General features: G+C 45.6%; 1 protein-coding gene across 1 annotated transcript in view; it reads left to right on the plus strand.

Moving 5' to 3' along the window:
• plxna2 (plexin A2) overlaps window positions 1-24,276 on the plus strand; it is a 151,816-nt gene that overhangs the window by 89,149 nt on the left and 38,391 nt on the right. The window contains exons 9-16 of the mRNA XM_078288068.1: window positions 1,355-1,555; window positions 2,309-2,405; window positions 2,803-3,002; window positions 10,535-10,686; window positions 14,160-14,277; window positions 16,290-16,426; window positions 18,599-18,766; window positions 20,510-20,603. Coding sequence (XP_078144194.1) covers window positions 1,355-1,555; window positions 2,309-2,405; window positions 2,803-3,002; window positions 10,535-10,686; window positions 14,160-14,277; window positions 16,290-16,426; window positions 18,599-18,766; window positions 20,510-20,603 — 1,167 coding nt within the window. The remainder of the gene's footprint in view (window positions 1-1,354; window positions 1,556-2,308; window positions 2,406-2,802; window positions 3,003-10,534; window positions 10,687-14,159; window positions 14,278-16,289; window positions 16,427-18,598; window positions 18,767-20,509; window positions 20,604-24,276) is intronic.

Here is a 24,276-nt window from a genome sequence, read left to right on the forward strand (position 1 = left end):
TATTTCTTTCCTATCCTTTCCTCTGTCCTCTTCACTCCCTTTCCATCTCCATCATCTCTCTCTCCCGCTCTCTCTCTCTCTCTCTCTCTCTCTCTCTCTCTCTCTCTCTCTCTCTCTCTCTCTCTCTCTCTCTCTCTCTCTCTCTCTCTCGCTCTCTCTCCCTCTCTCCCTCAGCTTCCTTCTGCCTGCATCCAGCTCTGTGTTCCAGCTCTGTGTCAGCCTCGGGGCATGTCTTCAGAAAGACAGCCATCTAAGCTCTTCTATTTCCGTATTGGCGTTTCTCATTCAGAGCTCTTGTTCTCTGCAGCAGCAATTAACAGTCTATTATCTGTGGAGTTACTGAGCTTAGCATGTCTTAACAATGACATGGGATCATTCTGACCAAGTCAATCAAGTTGTAGACACGCTGCTTGAAGTGTGTCTGTGTCCATGTGTGTACGTCGATATGCATGTTTATTTCTGCGTGTCTCTGACTGTGTGTGCATGCATACGGGCAACTGCTCGTGTGTAGTTTCTTTGTGTGTGTGTGTGTGTGTGTGTGTGTGTACATGTTGTTTTTTCTCTTTTCTCATGCCATTAGCTAGTGGTTAAGGGCTAAGAAGAGTGTTTACTGCCTTCGGGGGTGTAAAGTAACACATTGATCTACTGGCGCCACCTGAGAGGACACCACTACTGCAGAGGCTTTTCACTTCACACTACACACAATGGACTCCACACACACACACACACACACACACACACGCATTTGCAGCACAGCTACCACACAACTTGATTAACTTGTGTTACATCCTTTCCTCCCCATCATCGTTGTGATTATAGGCAGGTTTATGGGATGGAGGCTGGTATGGGATCACTATAAGACGTTACACCTGTGATCTTAGAGAGCTCAGTCAAGACCAGAAACTCCCAAGACCAGAAAATAAAGAACCAAAACGTCAATCTTTGATTCCATCAAGCCTGGAGTTGTTTTGCTGGCAATCAATTTGAGGCTGATTTTGTGGGTGCCTTCATATTATATTGCTAACAGTAATGAACTATAAACTGTGGCTACATCCTTGTAAAACACTGAGCACTTATTAAGTCATGCTCAGTCTCCCATTCATTGCCAATGGAGCACTCTTGATGATGGGAAAGAGTTGCTCATGTTTAAATATCTAAACAGAGCTTCCCAACATCATAGAAGTACGTTTAAATTTTAGTGTAAGGTAAATTGTAGCTTTAATGCTACTCTTCTTATACTTTTTATGATGCTTCCCATCCATCACTTTAGTGATGCCAACCTAAACATCATTTGTGTGTGTTTGGTTTTGTTGGCTCTGACCTTCGCCCTCCACCCTGTACTGGTTTCCTCCAGGACTGTCCCCAGCTGGTGCGCTCCGAGGAGATCCTGATCCCAGCGGGGGAGGTGAAGCCCATCACCCTGAAGGCCAGGAACCTGCCCCAGCCCCAGTCTGGACAGCGGGGCTACGAGTGTGTCCTCCACATCCAGGGCGTCAGCCACCGAGTCACCGCCCTCCGCTTCAACAGCTCCAGCGTCCAGTGCCAGAACAGCTCGGTAGGTTCGGATTTGTGTCTGTGTGTAACTTGGTTCTGTGGTTGAGGTTTTTTTCTAATAGATATAGCTAGATACATACATACATATTGTGCACACACACAGTAAACATATATAGATACATAGCTATAATGCATAGATAGATTTTATTAGTGTCTAGGTAGATTTTATTAGTATCTGTGTGTGTGTGTGTGTGTGTGTGTGTGTGTGTGTGTGTTTGTGTCATTCAGTCAGTGGAGACACAGTAGATGCAGCCTAGGTAATTACACTGGAGAAGACTGCAGCAAGGTTCTGCCCTCCAGCCAAGCGTACTGACTCCTGCAGTATATTCCCAGTGGAAACACATACACATCTCTCTCTCTCTCTCTCTCTCTCTCTCTCTCTCTCTCTCTCTCTCACCCCTGCTCTCTCGCTCTCTCACCTCACACACACGCTCACGCATACAAAGAAAGCCAGGGCAGGAATTAAGGGCATAGGAGGCAGCTGAGGACAGGACCTCAAAAGGCCAGAGAGAGGGGAAGGAAGCCCAGGCTTCTGCTTAGCTGTCTCATTCTCTCACTTCCTGTGATGATGAGATGATGTAACTTTGGTGTAACATTAGTGGGGAACATACTAATGCTGCATCCACATAGGCTCAGGTGCTTTCCCAAACCTTTCATTCAAATCCTCTCTTCTGTTTTGTCTATTTTCTACCTGCGCCTCCGTCCTGATCTCTCTCTCTCTCTCTTCCTCTCTCTCTCTCTCCCTGGGCTCCAGTATCTGTACGAGGGCATGAAAATCAGTGAGCTGCCAGTGGATTTCTCGGTGGTATGGAACGGCAACTTCATTATTGATAACCCGGAGAATATCCAAGGTAAGAAGAGATGCTGCTGTCAACACATGCTGGCAAACAGGAAACAGATGGACAAATCTCACGCTATCTCTCATTCCCTCTCTCTCTCTCTCTCTCCCTGCTTTCAAATAATGCCTTCTCTCGCTAGGGTTCAAGACAGTGTATATATATATATATATATATATTTATTTTTGGCAAAACAAACCATGTATGAAAAACACAGGTGTATCTTTCAAAAAAAAAACATGTTTTATTTGAGGTAGAGAAAGAAATATCCTGCGGGGACATTTCACTTACAGCAGACCTGCTGCTTGTTTTCCTTAAAAAAAAATTACTGTCGGAATACTTGGAACTGTGTATAGGTTTCTGAGTCGCCGTATGTTTGTTATATATTCCCACCGTTTCCCATATCCCACAGTGCACCTGTACAAGTGCGCGGCCCAGCGGGACAGCTGTGGCATGTGTCTCAAGGCGGAGAGGAAGTTCCAGTGTGGCTGGTGCAGCGGAGAGGGAAGGTGCACCCTGCGGCACCACTGCCCTCCCATCAACCCCTACACCACCCGCTGGCTGGACCTGTCCAGCAAGAACGTGAAGTGCACCAACCCACGCATCACTGAGGTCAGTACGCTGCACTCCGCCTGTCCTCCCAGCCTGCCCACTCACATCCAGCTCCAATCAATGTGCAATAATCAGCGACAACATCGCAGCATCTTTCCCCCAGTTCTTCATGCTACAGGATCACGAGGCACTCGGCTGGTGCTGTAGTGTGCAATTCAAAAGCATTTAAATTTATACCCTATCACAATGTACTGCAATGGCAGTTGAATCCCTGTGTAACAGCTTGATAAGACACTGTCATTGGTTACAGTGGCGTCGTTATTACACAGATAAAACCCGCTTTGTATTCAGTAAAGCACATCACCACAAAAGCCCAGTAAGCCCAGATTACACTTGATCCTGGCATGCTCATTTTTTTAACATTTGTACAAAAATTGTACATCTCCTCGGTTGATAACTGCAGACTTCTTACGAGGCAAGTAGAGCTCTTGACAATGAAAGGTCTGATTTGCATTGAGAGGCTTGGCATGAGAGCCAGCTATTCTGCTCTGCTCTGCTTTCCTCTGGACCCAGGATGAATGAGAATGAGCCTCTAGGAGGCTCCCTAGGGTGCTGGCCCCACCTAATGCCTGCAGATCTGTACATGCTCTCTCTCTCGCTCTCTCTCTCTCTCTCTCTCTCTCTCTCTCTCTCTCTCTCTCTCTCTCTTCTCTCTCGCTCTCTCTCTGTCTGTCTTTCTCTCTCTCTCTCTCTCTCATTCCCTCTCTCTCTTTCTTTCTCTTTCTCTCTCTAAGTGGGAGAGCATCTGGTGTTTGTTTTCGCTGTGGAGCAAAAAGTATATGCTCAAATGTGTGTGTGTATGTGTGTGTGTTTGTGTACGCGTGTGTGTGTTTGCACTCGCACGTGCACACTCCTCCATGGAGGGTTCTACTCACCTTCAGGGCTTATGCAAGGGCAAGGGCCTTGACACACACACACACACACACTCACACACACACACACACACACACACACACACACACACACACACACACACACACACACACAGGGGCGGAGAGGTTCAGTTTTAAAGGCCCGTCTCTTTGACATCTGCCTTCTCTTTGTGGCTGGGTGCAACACGCACAGATGCCTGCCCATAGATTTTAATGTGTTTTGTCTCCTCACAAGGTTATTCCAGCCCTTTGAAAGTAACTTTGGCATCAATGCATTTAGAAAGAGAGCCATATTTAAGAGAGGAAAGCAGCCACTTTGAATAAGTAACTATTCCCAATGGTGCTAGCCAACAGTTCTAAGCTATTTTATCTGGCTATTCATAGACTAAGACGAAGTGTGTTGTGTCTTTCCACTCTCTGAGCCTTTGCAATGATTGTACGCACTCCTCCTCCACCCCAACTGCACAAGGGTCGTGACCTGGAAGTGCTTATTTGTTTTCCCATAATAGCGTGCGTAGTGAGCCTTTGCTTGCTAAGGCCATATTCTTGTCCAGCCTCGTTGGTCCACGGTCACAGGGGACTCAGGCCAGGCCATACTATTTAATTAGGCTTGGTAATGCACCACTGCACTGTGGTTAACCCGCCAGACCCCTCTACAGTACCTCCGCATTGATTCATTTGGCTTCTCACTCCACCGCCACACACTCACATCTAACTCCAGCCAATTAAAAAGTGAAGTTAACGACTTGGTTAATTGATTTGCTATATAAGCCAGAAAAAGGGAGGCAGGATGAAGATGAAGGCCACCCCTCCTTCCTTGTCATGCTCTCTCCTCCCTCTCTCTTTTTTCTTTTATCCTCCCCTCTTCCCTCTTCTCTCCCCTCCCCTGTGTGTGTCTCTGTGTATCACTATCTCTGAGTCATCCTGGTAAATTAAGTTATGCTCTTGTGTAACTCCATTACGCTCTCAACTTGTCATTCTGTGGCATCTGAGAATGCGATGGGTGAGAGTGTGCGTGTGTGTGTGTGTGTGTGTGTGTGTGTGTGTGTGTGTGTTTGTGTGTGTGTGTGTGTGTGTGTGAGTGTGTGTCCTGTGGGACATATCTCATTCGGCTCCTTGTTTTCATTAGTGTTGTGAGCTCAGTATGTGATTACCAAAGCCACCACTGCCCAGACCTTCAACCGCCGCTCTACAAAGAAAGAAGGAGGGGAAGAATTAAAGGTAGAGAACCAGACAGATTTATTCAGAAAAACATTGAAACTGCAGCACAGCAAGGAGGGGATGCAGAGGTGGTGAGGATTTTCCCATTCGTTAATTTAACAAGGACATGAACTCCCATAAGTTAGTAAACTCCATTAAGTTAGTAAAGTACTCAGTCTGATCTCTAGGGACAGGTACTTTGGACCCAATCACAGATTTACAGCAAAGCAGCCAAAACACTCTAACACTGCTAAAAAAAAAAAAAAGCTATTGGCAAAGTACCTTGCATTTCTGGGCCCATTTTGTTGGTGGTGTGTTTTTCTTATTCCTGCGCGTAAGTGGCCAAACGTACTTGACCTGACGTCACACCAAGATATTTCCAGCACAGCTACAATAGAGTTTGATAGCAAAATTTTTTTCAACTTTCTAAATCATCTACGGTAAACATCAGGTTCATGAGGTCCCTCAGAAACAAAGCAAGGGATTCTTTCTAGAGACGCCATTTTGCACCGAAATTCAACAATCATACAGGAAGAAATCCATCTGTAGAAGACGAAGCGGTACCAATTTCAATGCAGTAATTGCACTGCAGCCGCAATATTTTTTTTTTATTGTTTTCCTTACCTACATGTATAACCCACAGCTGAATGCAACAAGTTCTCTGGGGTTGTCGAAAGTCATTCTGGGCAATGTAGGAAATCACTAACTGAAGTGGAAGTAAACGAGGCAGGTTGAGGGAAAGTGGAGACAACACAAACGTAATTACAGCAATTCATCACAAACTAACTTCTGGAATGCATTGAACACCACAGATTGATGATATCTAACAATGTAAGACAATCTGAGGGTGGATTGTTCCTTTAAGTGGGGAAAAAAACAAGAACAAACGATTGATTTATTATAGATAATGTTAAAATCGTGACCTAGAGAGAAAAAAGAGGGGAGGAACTGAACAATGAAAAGGAGGGGAGAAGGGTGGCAAAACCAACTCTGCATCGGTCTAGACCTGAGATCCACATGCACTGCAGATACATAGACACACAAGAATATTTCTCCTCTTCATTGGTGTGCAACTCGGCATCCGTTTGTGCCCCGCCCCGCCCCCTTCGTCTCCCAGTGATTACAGTTTCTTTAAGAAGCAGACATCCCCCTGGTGGGCTGAATTTATTAATAAATTTGGTTTTGATTGTATGCACCAAAGCCCCCATCATGAGCTGATTTGTATACATACTAGCACATTAGTAGATGTGCCTACCAGAAGATGGGTCTTTTGAATAATTAATGTTTCTATTAAGTGCCATGGTGCCTCCCACCATGGGGCATTAATATTGAAGAGATGTAAGCCCCCGCTAACAGCGGAGGGAACAGCATCAAATGAAACTGGGAGCTGGATGGGCATATGAAAGACATCAGGAAAAATCTCGTCAATAGGCCTTGGCCTTGGCTTCTATATGGGTTTTAGAGCAAAGAGGCTTCCCTGCCTCCCAGTGACAAAGAACATAAACATCTGGCTGTTGCCTTAGGAAAGCAAATGTATGAATTCTCTCTCCCGCTCTCTTTGTGTCTCTCTCTATCTCTCCCGCTCTCACACACAGATGCGTACACAAGCTTATACTGTTGATATTTTGAACACCACAGGGATGATGGGCCTGTCAGACAGTAGCACAGTACAACTGAACTCTCCTCACTGCTGTAACCCCGAAACACCTCTGTGCTCTCCCCTTCATTCATAACCAGCCAATGGAAGGCAGAACAAAATGTTGCCCAGCCAAGCGAGTCTTTGGCCAGCAAACATACACATAGGCAACACAAACACACACACACAGTCGCTGTAGTACAGAAGGAGGGAGGGTTCTGCTGAATAAGTTATGGTGGCCTGATCACTGCCCTGCACAGCGAACACATCACACAGTGTAGTTGCAGAGGAAAGCTCACTCATCCACAAACGGTCCCCACTAAAAGAGCAGGCCTCCTTCTTCATCCATCCTCTCATCCCCTCATTCTGTCTCTTGTCCTTCCTTTTCATATGCTAAAAACTCCTTTTCATCACGGCCCGTATCTCTCGGCCGGCTACAAGACATTTAAGACCCCATAAAGTATTTAGGATGTAGTTTGTTCGGGAACCAGTGATCAGCGGGGTTTTATCAAGCCCATTAAATGCTAGTCACAATTAAATGTGACATGCTTGAATTAGTCTGAGCAAAGACCAGAGACAAAGAGATTAGCTGCAAGCTCCTGAATTGTATCAAGGGCTACTTAATTTCAAAAGCAAAATATCCAGCTGCAGCAAGAATGGAAATACATCTACTGTAGTGTAATTCAAGCGGAATCTCTTTAGGACCTGAAGGGAAGAAAATCCTATTGTTAAATGTCTTGCTGTATATCAAAGGTCACTAATGAAGTATGTAAAAATGCTGATATTGTACATTTGAACAGCAGAAGGGACGATTAACCATTATTAGCTCTGCTGTAGTGTCTGTTGGATTGTCAGGAGAATGCCAGTGAGCACGGTCAGCTAAACACAGCAACACACTAGCCTCGCATAGCCTGAAGGAAGCTGGGGCAATGTACTGCTTCTTCACTGTGTCTATTGAGTTTGGCCATGGCTGCATCAGCGCAAGTTTCCCCACCATTACTTCAACTGAATAAGTCAACACTACACTGACAGGCATCCCCAGGCTGTTGACACTGTCGGCCATTTCTCTCTTTCTCTTTCGCTTTCATTCTCTCTCTCTCTCTGTCTTTCTCATTCCTTCCCTCCTCTCTTCTCTCCCATCTCCTTGTTAGTGAGTTCGGCAGTTGGGAGGGTGCGAGCCAGTCCCTCTCACCCCGACTGGGAGATTATTTGCTGAAGAGAGACCCTCTCTTTTCTGTAGATTTCTCCCATGGATTAGAATGCAAAGAGCGCTCCTCTTGTCTTCTCAATTTAGGTCATCTCACCCCTCTTTACTCTGCCTATGCTTGTTGGCAAATCCCGCAGCATATCTAAGGAAGTAGTGGTAGTAAGTCCCACAGCTCCCTAGCCGCTGCTCTGATCCCCGGAGCTGCAGAGAGATAGAAAGTGCTAGAGAGAGAGGGAGCGAGAGAAAGAGGGGGAGAGGGGAGAACGGCGTGCAAGCTGGCTGGCTGTTTGCTGGGAATTACCCTCCATTGACAGTGTGACAAAGCCAGGCGGGCAGCGGCGCTGCTCTTAAAAGGATTACACAGGGAGCGTGGCATGGCGGCGCTGGTTGGGGAGGAGGAGGGGGGGGACCGAGGGTGGCAGGGTGTGCGTGCATGTCCAATGAGGCTTCCTCTTCCTCTTCCCTCTGAAAGTCTGTGTGTTAAGACAAACAAGCCAGCCGGTGCTTGGAGAAGGGGGGGATGTGTCACCTAGCCTGAGGGAGACGAGGGAATGAAAGACAGGAAGCAAAAGAGGGGAAAGAGATGCAAAGAAGAGGATGTTGCAGTAAAAAAAAAAAAAAAAAGACAAACTCCTCTATTCTAAAGATTGCATACATGACTGTAGTAGTTTCCCTCTGATGTGCCAGAGCCTGGACTGTAAATGTCATTAGGATCTGGTTAGCAGGGAATCAAACCGCAGAATTCTGTACAGTACAATGAGGCTCCTTTATAGATTTAGTCGCTCTGTTTGTGAGAGAAATGCAGACGCAGAGGCAGACAAAGGAGCCGCACTTCTCTCACGCCTCCCGGCCCGGAGACGTCGGTGGCCTGAGTCTTTGAAGTGGTGGTTCCTCTCTGATCCGCTGATGAATCAAGGCTCTATCCGCCATTGGGGGGGCCGCAGTCGAATGGGGTTTCATGCATGGATTAGAGTCTCTTCCTCTGCCCGGTCCGGCGTGGGAAGGGTTCCATTACCGCCTCTGGGGTGGGAGGAGGAGGTCTCCCAAGCTTTTAGCAGGCCCATCTGTGATGCCGCGCGGCTGTCCTGTCATCATCCCTACCTCACCTGTCATCCATCATGGCTGATAAGACCGAGCAGAGTGGCATCCACATTCCCTCATGCTGCTCATCCCATTTCCCCTGCTCTCTTCATTCTTCCTTCCCTTTCTCTCTCCCTCTCTCTGTTTTTTTTTTCACTGTAGTTCCTCTCTCTTTCTCTCATTCTCTCATAATCTCCTATCCTCTCTCTCTCTCTCTCTTGTTCTCTCTCAGGTCCTTATATTGCTTATGTAACCATCACTAAGTCTACTCGAATAGCTGCTGCCATCGCCTGACATGGATATATTTAGCCATTATGTTTTCCCCCCCTCCTATACCCTGCATGCCCAAGCAGCGCTAAAAGATTCATGTATTCAAACCCTCAGGCGGTGCAGTGACACACTTACTTTACATCCAGAGCAATTAATGTCCACTGAATCTAGATTACAATGCCGGCGTCCCACTGGGATATATGGCAATGCCCCGGTGGGTGACGGGGAGAGGCGGGTGCGGCACCTCTCAGTGGGGTTTGCGGCTCAGTGAGCGGGCACAAGTGAAAACGCCGGCCGCTCCTGTTGGTTTTTTTACCTCTGCTTGCATGGCCAGTAATAGCATATTGATTGTTTACATAGCACCAGCGGCTCCACACAGCAAAGCGACAGTCATCTCCTCCCTCCTGCCCTCCTCTTTCTTCGTCTCCTCTATCTCCTTTTGCTTCCCCCGTCTACCGAGTGGTTTTCTGTCCTCTCCTGTCCTTTGCCTCTTCCCCTCCTCTCCTTTCACACAACTTTCCCTCTTCCTCTCTCTCTCCTGCCCCTCACCTCTCCCTCTCTCTCTCCTCCTCCTCTTCTTTTCCTCCCTTGTTTAGAGGGCTGGATGATGGCCAGGTCGGAGCCTCAACGGGGCTCTGCAGCACAGAAGGCAGCGTGCCACCCAGTGCCAAGGTCATGCTGGGCGGCCATATTGTATTTTATGAGAAGGTGGTCTGCACTAAGCGCTAATATGGCCCCTTGTTAGATTTATCATCCATGGCAACAGCAGCAGATTCTGAGCAGGCGTTGATCCAGAATGTTAATGATCCCTCCCCCCTTTTTTTTTTTTTTTTTGTAAATTAGGGAAGCTCATTTTATTGGATTTATAACTCATGTATAACTCGTATTGGAAAGAGTTGTGGACAAAGTTTTTAAAGGTTCATGTGGGAGTGCTTTGTTTATGTGTGGCACTTATGTGTGTGTGTGTGTGTGTGTGTGTGTGTGTGTGTGTGTGTGTGACACCGTCTTTGTTACAAAAGATGTTCCATTAGCTAGTGGGCTCTTGGCACAATGACTCACGGCTACGTATGTTCTGACATTTCGTGGATGCGGGGGTTGGAAGAGCTCTTAATTGCTTTTATGACCACCTTGACCAAAAAGAGCATGTTAGCCTTGAGCGTTCACGGGAAAACCTGTGTTCACGTGTGTTTCCTATACGGCAGCTTTGCAACTTAAGAGCAAAGTTTCACCACGTTCCTCCCTGACCTTTGCCCTCTGGGTCCTGTAGGTGACCCCGGTGGCAGGACCTCCAGAGGGAGGCACGCGGGTGACCATCCACGGCATGAACCTCGGTCTGGCCTTCTCGGACATGGTGGGCAATGTGGAGGTGGCCGGGGTGAGGTGCACCCCTGTGGAGGATGGCTACATCATCGCCGAACAGTAAGTCACACTAACAGGACAAGCAGTAACCATCAAAACTCTTATTAGATATATGCTGCATGAAAACTATACATAATTAAATTAATGGTGATTGAATTAAACCTTTTAACTATAAAAAATTGCAAACTGGTAATTCTATCAGGGAATCCAGGAGTTTGTCGGGAAAAAGTTTGCCCTTAAAAGCCCTTCATAATATAATGTGGGAATTTTACAATTAGCTAATTATCTCAACATGTAAACAACACAATTAGCTCGCCATCTCAACATACAAATAATACAAAGCTGCAAATCGCCTGGTACAGAATTCCTCACTACAGAGCTGTAAGATAATAAACACACATTAAAAGCAGATAAAAACCCTTCTTAATGCTGTGCATCTAGCCTGGGGTTTGGTTGCATTACATATAGGGGCCATACAGTGCTAATACACTGTAGTCCTACAAGAAGCAGCTCTCCCCACCATCTCTGTCTTAATGAAGACTGGAGCAGGTCCAGGCAGTCTGGCCCTGACATTGTTGTTTTCCCCCTGCAGCACACTAGCCCAATTCTCGTGCCGTAGCTCATCTAGTGAGCAACAATCCCATAACAGCTGTGTGTGTTTACTTGTGTTTACCTCCCTAATTGTCCCATGCTGTGCATACATCACGTTAAAGCCTGTCCCGTTCACCCTGAACTAATGGAATATGGTCCATGCTTCATAACTTGCCCGTCTCCCTGTGGCTAGACGCACAGACAAGTGTAGAGTTACAAACCCTTAGTCCCTTATGGTTGTTTAAGCTGCCCAGGTGGATGGAAGCCTCTGAAGGGAGAGACGAGGGTGTGGATGCGCTGCTAAGATGCTTTACTTTATATATACTAACACTTTTGGATGAGAGTTGGGTTGAATTGCCTTTGGGTATTGAGCTTTGTTGGTGCCGCAGAGAAGAAAAATTGCAATCCCCTACGAAAAAAAAATAAAAATCCTATAATAAATTTTCGAAGGATACTATACAGCTATCACAGCAAAACTTTGAAAATATTATGCAGCTACTGTAGGTCACGTAATTATACCATGAAAAAAGCAATACCATAGGAGATTTAAAAAATACCATAAAGTACAATAAGGTCGCTGTAAACTCATTACTGAGTACCACAGACACACTAAAGTCCCTATAGGAATATTATACTGATACCATAGGAGAAAAAAATACCATGAAGTACAATGGGGTCACGATAAACTCATTATTGAGTACCACAGACAACAGAAGTCCCTACAGGAATATTGTAGTAATATTTTGTGATTTTCCATTAGGAATAAGGGATGCTCAGCATTAGTGGCCTGTCTTTCAATCAGTATAAAGGCCGGTGGGTTGGAGTCAGTGGGGAGAGGAGAGCAGAACAGAGAACAGTGCAGGTTGAGGGTTTAAATGTACAGCAGCACACTGGGACAAGGCTGAGACACACTCTCACACACACACACATGCACACAGACATACAGGCTATCACAGTCATGGTTCTCAGAGGAGCCCTTAACCTTAATTCTTTCCCTGGCCTACTTCTGCCCTCAGTGAGAGAACAGCTTAGCACTGCACCATCGCTGTAGCTCACACACTTTCACTCTGACACGTTGTGCCACTGATACATGGCACACACATGCACATACACACACACACACACACACACAGAGAGACACTAACAACTAACTTATTGTCCATTTTGAGACTCAAAAGTAATTTCAAGACCATTTTAGGATGTTTTCACACTTTTCTCACATGATAGAAATCATGAGATCCCATAAAAATAATGACAACCCATGGATTGTGGTGATGACAGGTACGTGTGTCTGGTCCCTAGTTCTTTACTCGCCAGTTGTAATTGAAATTCACTATGTGCCACTTGGCTGTAAGGGACAATTTGTCAGCAGTGTGCTGATCTGACAGCGCTTTAATCCAATTGGGTCCCTGCTAGTGAATTCATTTATATGGCATGTAAAAAAAAATGGTTGGAGGGAAATTAGAAAACTAACCTGTGACCCCACTAGTCTAACTTTGAAAGAGTTGGACTATTCATGATGATGCTCTGAATTGGACTTTCATTCAAAGCCTTTTGAGGTCATATTGGCTCAACGTTCCTTATATGCTTGTCCCTATCTGACTGTTGCTGTTTGTCTTGACTCTTAATTCAGTCACTAGGCTTTTTATGAAGGAGTGGACTGGATCAGACAAAAAACATACATATTTATGTGTCTTTGATGTTACTACTTCAGAGGAGTGTGCGAATACCACCATTGCTTTAAAGAAGAAGTTTCAAGGTTTGTAACTTTGAGCAGTCAGATAGTATATTTTCTGGAGTGGCAATACTTTCTGTAACAGCTCCTGTACCTGCAGCGTTCTTGCAGTGGCCAATTTGAGTCAATTTGAGTTTAGTAAGCATTCAGTTTGAAAGTGATCCTTTGGTTTTACAGCGAGAGCAGGCCCCTTGAAGGAGAAGAAGAAGATAGAAATGAATGTCTTGCTCTGAACAACATATTTCCATGATATGAAATGTGTGGCTTCAAGGACCAGAATAGCAGGCCTTCAGGTGGAGGAGCAGCAGCGAGTGAGTCCCCTGCACTCCAAGGCCTTGTGAGAGGGAAATATGAATCCTGTCAGCGAGTAAATCCTCTTGTAGCCGCTCTCTCCCGTCTAGTCCATTCAAGAGAGCTCTCAAAGTCATTAGTTGTAATTCAGAAGATCAGCGCTGTAGAAACAATGATATGTCCGTCCTCCTCCCTCCGCTCCACTCCTCCCTGCCCCTGATGTCTGCCTCGCTACACCTTCTGTCTCTCTTTCCACACTGTGATTGCTTCTTGTTCTTTATTACTCCCTGGCAGTGCCGATCAATAGACGTCCCCGTTTTATTATGTCATTTGATCTAGCCACCTGCAGTGCTGGGTGACACCTGATCGCATGGTATGAGAAAGCTGTATTGATCCTGCTGTGTGATTTACATTAGACGTGCCACGCTGGCAGAGCACCAGCAGTGTCAGAGGCCCGGTTGTTGGTGGGAAATTTACTACACTCGGGTTAGGGAGGCGGAGGCGGAGGCGGAGGCGGTGGCGGCGGCGGCGTGCGGTCGCAGCCTGTGGGTGTGGCAGGGAGGCGGGGCACCGGTCTCATTTAAAGACTGTCGCCCAGGGGGTCCTGGTCGATGTCTGGATGTGTCCCGTAATGAAATGAGTGAGACAACAAAAGAAGATTGCATTTAGAGCGGAAAATAAATCAATGGAAAGCAGAGAAGGGTTTTGATTACTTTCTGCTAACTTTGCTCACGCATTCAAGCGTATATAGGGGGCTTCTGAGGTTAAAGAAGTTTTTTGAGAAAGGTAGAATTCCTTCCATGCCAGTCGACATTTTACAGGTTGCCGATAGTTTTGCTAACACATTGAATTAACCTCACCTTGTCTCTATAATGCATGTTAAATGTTTTTAACTGATCGCTTTGTGTCTTTGTAGGATTGTGTGTGAGATGGATGCGGCTCCTGCAGACAGCAAGCCTGGTCCGGTCCAGCTGTGTGTGGGAGAGTGCAGACCAGAACTCAAGACTCGCTCCTCACAGCTCTACTCCTTTGTGGTATGTCTGCAAATGATCTGAATCAAATATATACTACATTGTACTGTATCCCCATATAATGTACTTTATCAATAATGTGTTGCACACAATATGAGGCAGAAGAGCCTAATTAAAGGGATAAACAAAACAAAATACAACTACAATTTGCCTACTTGAATTAAAGTCTAGTCTAGTTTATTTATATCGCCCTTTATCGCAGTCAAGTCTCAAAGGGCTTCACATACCATCATATACATGTCATATACCATACTACATTGTACATATACATACTACATCATATATGTACTTCATACATCAGTAAAGTGACTCGAGTATTTGAATGTCAGTACACCACAGGCAAATAATGATGTGTTGGTTGCCATGCCGACCGACAGCCTAATTAAGTAACCACCGTGTCTGTGTGTGTGATGCTGACCTGTTATTTTGACAATAACAATCATTCCCCTCAACCTGCACCAAAGGTTAGGAGGGGTCTCCATTAGTGGCCTCTGCGAGTCTCTGTTTTTGTGCTGTTTGCCTTTATTGACATCGGATCAGTAAATTAAGTTAATGTAGTCTTTTGTGCACTTTCTTTTATTTTTTTGCGCTAGTAAGTGTTTTTGTCTGTTTCCCAGATATGCAAATAAATGTACTTTTTACACTTTGCTGGATGAACACCATTAATTGAAGCGTTACTCTATGGATGGCAGAAAGAAATAATGCACTCTACACTATCTGTGAGTACTTGAAATCAAATGACGGAGTGCTTTTCCAGCATTTTTAGTTAGTGTTGAATTTCTGTAGTTGCTATTACAAAGTGGAAAAGTGAAAAGCGGCTGGACAGCGTCATGAGTGAGAGACTGAAAGACAGATAGATTAAAAAGCAACTTGCTGGAATGGAATAGAAGTCAGCCCTCTATTTGGCAGGTAAACATTATCTACCCAACCCCCCCCCCCCCCCCAACACACACACACACGTACTCACACATATTTCCCGTCTCTGTCATTCTCGCTATACCTAGCCTGCAGCTAACTGATAATCTACTCTCCCATTTGCACTCTCTCACACCTTCACAATTAGCGCTCCCATAACAATTAACAGCAGCCAGTAATTACTAGTGTTGTTTTCAGAGTACCTGCTTTAGCCTGCTTCCTCAGAGCCACAGTTGGTTGACTGCTTGAAGCTTTTGTCTGTGTGACGCCACCGGCTCCATTCTAAATCCTTTGCCACTTTTCTCACCAGCAATGCAGCTGCTACTCAGGGAACAAGTGCAATCCCTCAGAGAATACTTTGCGGAGCCTACAATTTGTGCCACCTGCAATTCCCCAATATCGCAGGCCGCCTAAAAAAAAAACATGAGACAATGCGCCATAACAAAAGCACTCTTCAATTTTGCCGACAACAAAACAAACTCCCTACGTGACTGTCTTCTTCAGCCAGCAGTAGTGGAGCACTTGGCAAAGGGACAGTGCAGACGATGGAGTGTGGGTTTATGTGTGTTGTAATTGTGTTCTCTTTAATTCGTGTGCGCGCAGACGTGTGTTTGCCTCTCTGTGTGTACGCTCTGTGTGTATGTGCGCGCGCGCGTGTGTGTGTGTACTTAGAAGGAGCCGGCTGCTTTATCTGTGTGTCTCAGGACGACTGGCTGTCTGTTTGGATATTTCTCCATCTGTCTGTCTGACGGAGGCCTGCCTGCCTGCCGCTGTAAACACTAGTTATTTTCAGACCGTCTTTAAAAAGCTTCACTCAGACACAGTTCGGCAATGCACAACACACAGGAGGAGGATCTCACAGGGACTTTAAGAGCTCCCGGTTTTATCCCCTTTTCTCCCACCAGCGCTGTACTCCACTGCCATCGGCCTGGCAACACGAATAACTGTAATTTGCTGTGGATCTGTGATAATGGTCGAAGGTTTCAAGGGTTGGCTCAGAGATGCTGTCCCTTCTACTCAACAAAATATCCATCTCTCTGTTTCTATCTGTCTGGTCTTGTCTTCTATCTCTCTCTCTCTGTCTCTCGCTCTCTCTCTAGATGCCGTCAGTCACGGGTCTGTCCCCCAGCAGGGGTCCGGAGTCTGGGGGCACCAAAGTCACCATAATGGGAGAAAACCTTGGCGCCGGCAGCAGCGTCAACGTCCAGTTCGGAAACCAGACATGCGAGTTCTACGGGTGAGACTTCCCTCTGGCACCTGCTTATACTGTAAAACTGCTCATAGGCGTAGGCGTTTGCTTAAGACTGACTGTTAATGGGGACAAGCTTTTATTTCATTTGCACATTAAGCTGAGTGAACACAGATCTGCATATTCAATGGAGCGCGAATGAGAGACGCAATTTCTGACTTTCACAGTTTACTGTTTCAACGTTAAAACCTAGATATCAGGAAGAGAAACTGAGTCCACCCGCTATCAGGAAAAAGGAGAACGCTGAAACAGAGGATTAAGGATTTAATGCATGAATTGAATAAAAATATGTGATAGCAGAAAAGTCCAAGCAAACAATAATATTTCATTCTCTATCAGTAGTTTGTCTCTTTATTCTCTATGTCTATTTTTTGCTATTGTACTTTTTCAATAACTTTATGTATTAAATTCTTCTTTTTTGGCATCATAAGCCTCTGTTTTGACATTCAAATCTCCTGGAAGTGTGCAGATTCTGTTTTTTATTCCTTTTAAATTGCTTATTATTTTGGAATTTCAGTTCTTGTAGCTGACCATTATACAGTATGGACTTGGTTTTAAAGAGTGCTGATGTGCCCCGTTTGCCTCAACACGAACACCTACAACACCTTTGCAAATAGGCCACTATGTGACTCGTGTCTAATTGGTTTTATGAGCAATGTTTTACCCCGGCAACATAAACAATTCTCAACATTTTGACAATTTTGACCAAGGGTAGGTGTTTATCTGCCATCTCCCGCACTACTACTAGAAACAGGCTGTTGAGACCAAGCATTTATTAGAAGATATAATTCACCAGCACTGTGAAATACTTTTGTAACTTTATTGAGATGCTGCATACATCACTGTCAGGAAAAAAAGTTAAATAGATGATATGCGGCGAGCAAATGAACAAAACAAAGCTCTTTTTCCCTAAGACGATGGTGATTATATCCATTATATAAGGAGCTATATTTCCTGGCTTCCCCCCCTCTCTTTTCTTTTTCCCTGGTATTATAGTGAGAAATCCCCCAGGGGAAAGCCTCTCTCTCTCTCTCCCTCTGTCAGAAACTTGTGTAAATCTTAATAAGGTTTTGATGACCTACTGCATCAAACCCTGTAATAATAGCTTCCAGAAAACCTGCTGCTCCCATGGACCTCTCTTCTTTTTCATTCTCTCCCCCTCCTTCTCATTCTTTCTCTCATTCTCTCACTCTATATGTTCTCACTCCTTGCTCCTGTTTTTTTTCTTTCTTCACTCTCACATTCTCCTTCCACCTCACTCCGCCCATCCCTCCTTCCCTCTCTCGCTCGCTCCCGCACTCCCTCCTTCCGCTCTCCACTCTCCGAGGCTTCTATTTAAAGCCGTGCTGCGGTAGTCTGATTGTAATGCTGTAAGGTTGAGGAGTCAAGCCAGCTTTAATGAGATATGGGGCTAATTACTGGCTTGTGTTTCTCCGCTGCGTTCCTGGCATTGGAGGGAGAGGAGGATGGGGGGTCGTTCTACTACAGGCACACCACTGCTAATGAACTGGGACAAATTCAGGGGGTGGGCAGGTAGTGCATGGAGCCATGGAGAGGGAGGGAAAGCATAGAGGCAGATGTGACAGAGGTGGAGGTATGTGTGAGTGTGTGTGTGTGTGTACATGTGTGCATGTGTATGTGTGGCTGCATCAGGGTATGCAGCTCACACATACCTTACAGTTCTACAGGTAAAAAGCCTGGAAAAGTCTTAAAAGGATGAAAAATATCTTAAAAGCAGTTATTAGAGGTCTTATTTTTTCACTGTGAAATGACAGGTTTCTTTGCACTGCATGTCCACTCTTAGATAATTAGAAGAGTGTTGTTAGTACAATATGCAGAACATTTGTTTTACTAAATAGAATTGGCCTTCATGTCCCTTAATAAATATATTCCATGTGTCCTTTTTCTTATATTAACCATTTATAGTTTCAGAACTTTAATTTGCTATTTGTAGGAAATAGGCTGGCAGTTTTGTTTCTTTATTTATTTTAAATTGAAATTAAATTCAGTTCAGGTAGCGTTAAAAAGCTCTTAAAAAGCCTTCAATGTGGCTTTCTGAAACCTGCAGATACCCTTTGCGTTCATGCATGGCTTTTTGTACACTTGGTTTGTATAGATTTAAATAATTACATCTGTGTGTGTGTTCTCCCTCCCTTACAGACGGACCATGACGGAGATAGTGTGCTACTCTGCCCCCTCCCTGTCGGGGGTCGGCCCGGTGCAGATCAGCGTGAGCGTGGACCGCGCCCAGGTCAGGGAGAGCCTGAGCTTCGAGTACATAGAGGACCCCACCGTCCAGCGCATCGAACCGGAGTGGAGCATCGCCAGGTACAGCAGCAACACCAACACTTTCCTTATAGAAAGCATACTGCTCCACCTACATGTACGTGCCGTTCTTATTTCATCCATATCCCCATCAATAAACCCGGCACTTCTATCACCCAGACAAGGATTTCCTTTCCGCATCCAGAGCTTTAGAGCCAGCCGGGCCAGCGGTAATAAGCAGACACGGGTCAATATTGCACTTTCAATTACTGTTCGGTTCTCTTCCAATTAGTCTGAGTCTGATAGAACTGCCACAGCCCACAGATTGGACAGGATGGGCACTGTTGAGGCTGTTCTGAACAACTCAAAGAAAACAAGCGATTTCACTCTGATTCTTGTAGCGAATGCGGTGTTGATCCATCTGCAGAATGTCTTTGGCAGATGGATACGCCGTGCACTCGTAATTAAAAAGAGAACGAGGGACGAAGATGAAATGGCGGCATACTAGAACAATGCGCTATCAGAGGTGCGAGCCCGCAGCAGATGGCTCGGTCTCCGAGATGGAGTGCAGAGTCAGGAGGATACAGCAGGAGAGTAATGGCGCGGAGGGGAAGGAGGGGAGGAAGGAAGGGAGGGAGAGAAGGACAGAGGGAGGCAGGGAGGGATATCACTTCGGTCATCCAACTTATTCTCTCTTGTGTGATGCAAAGTGCACTGATCCATATCTATTGAGTCTTGGAGAGGAGAGGAGGGGAGCAAAGCAGCGTAGCCGCGTACCCCACCGGTCCACAGATCAACTAACAGAGAAGAAGAGGGATCAACACTAGAGTCCGGGCGCTGTCGACAGAAAACTAGCGGGAAAATGCATAGCGGAAACAAAAGGATATAGACACTGTATATATCACTTTAGGCAGGTCTCACCCCCAAGATCTAACGCCACAAAAACAAATACCACATTAATCTTCAGTTACAGCATTTTGTAGTGTCAACAGAGAGCAGGAGAGGTCAGCATGCTGAGTCTCGCCTCCACAGTAGCTGTTTATGTTTTCATGAGTGTGTCGACAGTACAAGGCCCATCTACAGTAACTCACTCTCCTCCCTGCTACAGAGCCGGCCCCTAGTACAATAGCACAGACAGGGACGCACCTGACATTTTGAAGGCTCTCTGCATGGCTAATCTAGTGTTGCCACGATCCCTGCCCGGCCTCTTTATTCAGCGCGCCACCTTGACCGGCGCGACAACAAAAACAACAGTAAACAACAACAACAACCCAAACAGCTGCAGGGATGGCCCCGCGGCCAGCAGCCTTCCTCCTGTTTTGTCTGCGGTGTTTTGTTTGTGCTGTTGTATTAAAAGCCCAGGACCACCCCAGCATGCTAATCTGCCTCAACCGCCTTTGTATTTCAAAGACAAATCTGCAGCATTTGATTGTAGCCAGTGAAGTCAGTTAAAGAGCATCTATAATCATCCCCTACTCCGAAGCCTATTATCTTCTGAAAGAAACCGGGCAGGAGAACCGGTTTGATGCTCTTATTTTCTGCTGATGGCAAAACTTTCCCAAAGAGGTCCATTGGGGTCAGGAAGTTTTGTAGTTAGAGAATCCTTGTATTTTGTTTGTTTGTTTGTTTGTTTGTTTGTGTCTTTCTTTCTTTCTTTCTTTCTTTCTTTCTTTCACATGTTATTCATGGTATTTGTGCTCGATTAGATAGTATGCAGGAGAGAACTTTAGAGATGACAAGGCATTTGACAAAGGTCATGATTCAGACTCCGTGGTGAGGATTGCGTCTGACTGTGTTTCTCTTCAGTGGCCACACCCCCCTGATGGTGACTGGGACCAATCTGGACGTGGTTCAGGAGCCCAGGATCCGGGTCAAGTATGCCGGAAGAGAGTCTGTCAATGTAAGTACCACTATACCGCTGTTACCATAGAGCTAATACACCCTGAATATACTGTATCTACTGAATGCACGTGCTGGATAATGTGCGCTAAACTTGGTCCTGCTTGACTCACTAAATACTGCTATACAAGCGAGCTAACTGATATTTAGCTTGGGTAAGAAAAGTCCTATCTATCCTAACTCCCCCTCCAGCTCTCTGCGCTTCCCCAACTTCCTCTCGAACCCAGTCATCTTAAGCACTCCGACGAGCGTCTGAATAATGCAGCTGGAAAGTGAAAGTGGTCCGCATGCAGTATTTAATTAAGAGTTTAGCCAGGCTCCTCGCCGTCTCCCGGCTAGATCTCAGCCAGCCTCCCTACCCCCCGCCCCCGCTCAGCCCTGTTGTGTTTTACTGTCAGAGTAGTCACCCTGAGTGTAAAGGTCTCCTCGCAGGGAGTTTTACTCTGTAATGACTCTTGGCTCTAATATCTGCTTGCGCCCAACAAAATTGCCACTTCACCGTCGCAAGGTCACTCCGCTTGATCTGCATCAGTACAAAATTATGGCCTGATTTTTATTTATTTTTTTTGGCGGGGGGGGGGCATTTTGACCCCTATTTGACAGGAAAGACAGAGAGGAGGATGACATGCGACAAAGGACACCCCAGGGCCCAATATCTTACTCTTTATCATTCCGTTAGTATCAAAGCAATTGGAAGCAATTGGAGTTATTTCAACCCCACTGGTAGATATTTTTCAATTGTTTAAGGAAAAATACGATTTTAAAAGCTGTCACTGTGGATATTTTTGCAGTGAGAGAGCCAGTTGGAGGACAGTAGAGGGTTAGAGGAAGGGGATGTGCGGGGGGTATGGAGGTGTGACTCCGAACCCTCCCCACATCCTAATGGGTTTCAATGGAAGATTAACTGCGGTCAGAAGTCTTTGGTCAGCATAAAGAGCCCCTGTATAATCAAAGCCTGGGCCGGAGGAAATCGTTACAAATTGCATTTGTGCCCCTGTCCTGGGGGTCCTTGTTTAATTAAGGGGATGGGATTTCCTCTCTGCGGTCTGGGTGAAGGTGGGGAGGGCAGAAGAATAGAGGGGGGAGTAGGAAGGATGGAGAGTGAGAGGATGACGAGGAGAAGAGTGCTGTACTGTGCCCAGTGCCCAGTGCTATGTGCCCAATGTAAGAACATGTGTGGTGAGGGCATCAGGCACATGCATATCATGCATACACACACACACACTCATACTTTGTACAAATGCATGCTCCAATATGTAGTTAGGGACACAAATTGCAAAGACACATTACAGAGGCCCACAAATACTTACATACATACACATTCACATGCCACACACACGCATTTGCATGTTCAATCTTATACCTCACTTATAGAATCTCAGAACAGATTTGTACTGCTTGCACACACACACACACACACACACACACAGTCCTCCCTTTTTTCTCCTTTTGAAATAGACTTTTAATCTACCTCAATCTCATGCCTCACTTATAGAATCTCTGAACAGATTTGTTCCAACATGCCTCCTCCCCCTCTGCTGTTCCAACTCCCCATCCCTGACATTAGTAGTCTAAAATAGGCCTAAAGTGTCTGACTTGCTTAGTGACTGCTCCTATCCCAAACATCATAACTCTGCCCTGGGCTTTTTGTGCTACGATGTTTCTCCATGTAAGGACAGAGTTTCCCTAAAAGACCTTTGTGAGTTAAGAAATCCCAACAATTACAGGGAAACGGCAGACCTGTGCTGTTTTATGTTTAGAGAAAATACAAAAAAAAACTGAATGAGTGAAAGATTCCTGGAGACCTACTGAAATGGGATTTGACTTGTGTGTGTGGGCGCTGCGCTGTCTGATTTGTCAGTTTCTGAGGCTTTGAAAGAGAGTTGTTCATCTCCGCACTAACTCGTCTCTTCCGACTACCAATCCCAGTGCCGAGCAAAAGAAGCATGTGCCGCTGCCTTTGATTGCCCCCACAACCACAGAGAATGAATTTTTATTAAATACTAAGGGTACAATTACCCATCCTTCATCCCATCTTCCCCCTCTACCCTCTTCCCCTTTTGTCACTGGAGGAAGGCAAACAGCAGAGCCTATAGCAATCAGAGCTGCTGCCTGTCAACCAGCCTTCAAATGATCACCTGTCTCCCTCTAAATTGCCTCTCTTCTCTCTCTCCCTTGCGTCACCTGCAAAGATTCACAAAGGAGCCAAGAGGGAAAAAAAGACAATTTTCTTTGTGAAATGCTCTGTACCTGTCACCAGTTTCACAATTGAAACATTAATCATTATCCTGATTAAAGCTAAAAGGGTTATTTTCCAGCTCTGGAACATTTTCCTGTCCCACAAAGATTTCATCTGCCACATTTGCTACCCTTAAGATGCCTGGACTGGGTGTCACTAGATACTTTGAAGAGAGGCTTGGTGCATCAGGTGCGTTTGGAGCTGCTGCTCATCATGGAAATTCTTCAGTATGAGTGAGGAGCCGGGCTCCTATCACTTCTAGTGCAATCAGGCTGTTTGTCTAAAACACTCGGCCCTAGAAGAGGGTGCCCATCATCCGTAAGAGCCATGATAATGGACTCTCAGAAGCATACACACGTGCACGTTGATGATATTGCATGATGGGCTCTATGTGTAGGCATGTTACACTGCCATACATCTCAGCATCACCGTCATGAGTGGCTCATTAAATCATCATGTCCTCTTGAGGGTCTCTAGTCTGGGTGGGTTATTTCCCCTTTCTTGCAAATCATCCATTTCTACAGTTCCATCTAGCCAATATATGGACAGTAGAAGAACAAAAGGCACTATTTAATGCATGAAGCAGCACTCACAGAGGATGTTTCAAATTAGTGGCCCTCATCTTAACAAGGCATCCAGGAGATGGTTTTTCCCGTCCAGCGTGGCTCAGATCTGAGGCGTACATTAAACCACCAGCTCCATTACACATTTAAGAAGCTGCACTCTCTTGTATACCACACAGAGCTTGTATGGATGGATCGGAGCTGAACTTCGAATTAATGCCAGAACTAGCAGTTGGTTGGAACAGCAGGCACACAGGAAGACAGATACAGTGTAGGAGTAATACAGTACAGGATCAGCCAATGACTAGCTACTGTACGATAGCCTCCAGATGACCTTTGACTCTGTGACCCCTTACAACTCTCCTACGCACATCTCGATAGCCCATCTCATCCCCTCTGCCTTTCTCTCTCTCTCTCTCTCTCTCTCTCTCTCTCTCTCCCCCTCCCTCTCTCTCTCTCTCTCCCTCCACTACCATGGCCAGAGACCTTTGAATGGTTGAGTGGGCCGCAGCAGCACAGTAGATCCTAGTAATGAATTCAGCCAGAGGGGTTGGAGTGTTACTGCCTTAAAATACCCAGGCTCCGTCCAACACTAGAGAACGAAGACAGAAGAGGCCAACATTCCAATTATTTTCTCTATCTGTTGACCTCAAGTCACTTTATCAATGCAGAGCAATATACAGTCTCTTTCTCCACATAGCCTAAAGGAATGGATGTACTATTGTATATATTGTATTTGACGATATACAAAACTTTGTTTTTGTAGTGATTTGCTACAGACGGAGAACCTGGGGCCTCTCTGCAAAAATACATAATGAAGTTGTTTTGAATCTGTGCAGCATAATGTCATGACTGTAGATTTTTAAATGCTG

Source organism: Centroberyx gerrardi, chromosome 14, assembly GCF_048128805.1.
Source record: "Centroberyx gerrardi isolate f3 chromosome 14, fCenGer3.hap1.cur.20231027, whole genome shotgun sequence".
In the NCBI taxonomy this organism is placed as follows: Eukaryota; Metazoa; Chordata; class Actinopteri; order Beryciformes; family Berycidae; genus Centroberyx; species Centroberyx gerrardi.